General features: G+C 54.2%; 1 protein-coding gene across 1 annotated transcript in view; it reads left to right on the forward strand.

The window, feature by feature from the left end:
- EAH_00046820 (hypothetical protein) overlaps nt 1-1,543 on the forward strand; it is a gene marked incomplete at both ends in the record, with an annotated part of 9,371 nt that overhangs the window by 6,245 nt on the left and 1,583 nt on the right. Inside the window, one exon of the mRNA XM_013394612.1 lies at nt 941-1,428. Within this exon, the coding sequence (XP_013250066.1) occupies nt 941-1,428 (488 nt within the window). The remainder of the gene's footprint in view (nt 1-940; nt 1,429-1,543) is intronic.

Raw genomic sequence — 1,543 nt, forward strand, 5'->3', positions numbered from 1 at the left:
CCAGCTGTCTCTGTCTCTAAGTGTTATCTTTTACTGTCTTTCTTTGAAGAGACACCCTGTGCTGTGGCTGTCTCCCTCTGTCTCTAACTGTCTCTCTCTGTCTCTAACTGTCTCCTCAAGGAGACAGCCTCTGCTTGAACTGTCTCCGACTGTCTCCAATTGTCTCCTCAAGAAGACACCCCTTGCTGCGGCTGTCTCTAACTGTCTCTCTCTGTCTCTAACTGTCTCCTCAAGGAGACACCCTATGCTTGAACTGTCTCCGACTGTCTCCAATTGTCTCCTCCAGAAGACACCCCTTGCCGCGGCTGCCTCCCTCTGTCTCTCTCTGTCTCTAACTGTCTCCTTGAAGAGACACCCTGTGCTGCGGCTGTCTCCGTCCGTCTCTCTCTGTCTCCAACTGTCTCCTTGAGGAGACACCCCTTGCTGCGTTGTTGCACAGGAGCAGCAACAGGGCGTTTAGCCTGCCGCAACCCAAACCTGCAGAATATCCCAAATCATCAGGAGGAGTGGAGGTGGATTCGGTGGGTGTACAGACACCCCACAGCATCACTTGCTGCTGCCTTCAAGCTATCCCTGCTGCTGCTGCACCTGTTGCTGCTGCACCTGCTGCTGCTGCACCTGCTGCTGCTGCGCCTACTGATGCTGCTGGTGTGCCTGCTGCTGCTCCTATACTCATGCTGCTGTTGCTGCATCTGGAATAGCTGCTGCTGTGGCTGCACCTGCTGCTGCTACTGTTGCTGCACTTGCTGCTGCTGCTGCTGCACCTGCTGCTGCTGCTGTACGACCAGCCCCACTGTTTCAGTTTGCTGTTACAGTTGTCCCTCTGGGGGAGGTTTGTGAGGTGTCTCTTTATTTCCTTTTTAATCTTGAGGGCGCGCGTAGTTTTGGAGGCAGGTGTTTGCTGCTGCTGCTGCTGCTGCTGCTGCTGCTGTCTCCGCAGGAGGGCCTTTGTCCCCTCGTCTGTTACTCCTTACAAGACACCAGATGCCTATGGGTGCTGCAGCAAGGACCTCCTTAGCAGCAGTCTCTCTTCCTTATCTCCGACTGTCTCCTCAGGACCCCCCAGCTCTGAAGGGGACCTGGTAGTGTCTCCTTTAAGCGCCCCTAAAGGGGCGGAGACCCTGGTGGTGGGATCGGGATCGGGATCGGGATCGGGATCGTCTGTGGGGTCACCGTGGCGGTTTGTCTCCATTGATTATTCACAGATGGAGCTGCACATCTTAGCGTACCTATCAAACGATCCGCAGCTGCTATATGACCTAGGAGTAGGAAGAAGAGACAGCAAGGAGACAGCAGCAAAAGGAGACAATAAGGAGACACCTGAGCGCCCCCACGATACTTTTAAACTAACTGCCTCTCGTCTCTTCAACTGTCCCCCTGAAAAAGTTACTAAGGAACTGCGAAGTATGGCCAAGACAGTCACCTATGGTGAGCAGCAGCAGCAGCAGCAGCAGCAGCAGCAGCAGTAGCAACAGCAGGAGCCTTGCGTTAATGCCCTTTTGCCTGTCTCTTTCTGTTCTCTGTTCCTATTAAGTGTCTCTTC

This window comes from Eimeria acervulina, genomic scaffold, assembly GCF_000499425.1.
Source record: "Eimeria acervulina Houghton genomic scaffold, Eah_scaff702, whole genome shotgun sequence".
NCBI lineage: Eukaryota > Apicomplexa > Conoidasida > Eucoccidiorida > Eimeriidae > Eimeria > Eimeria acervulina.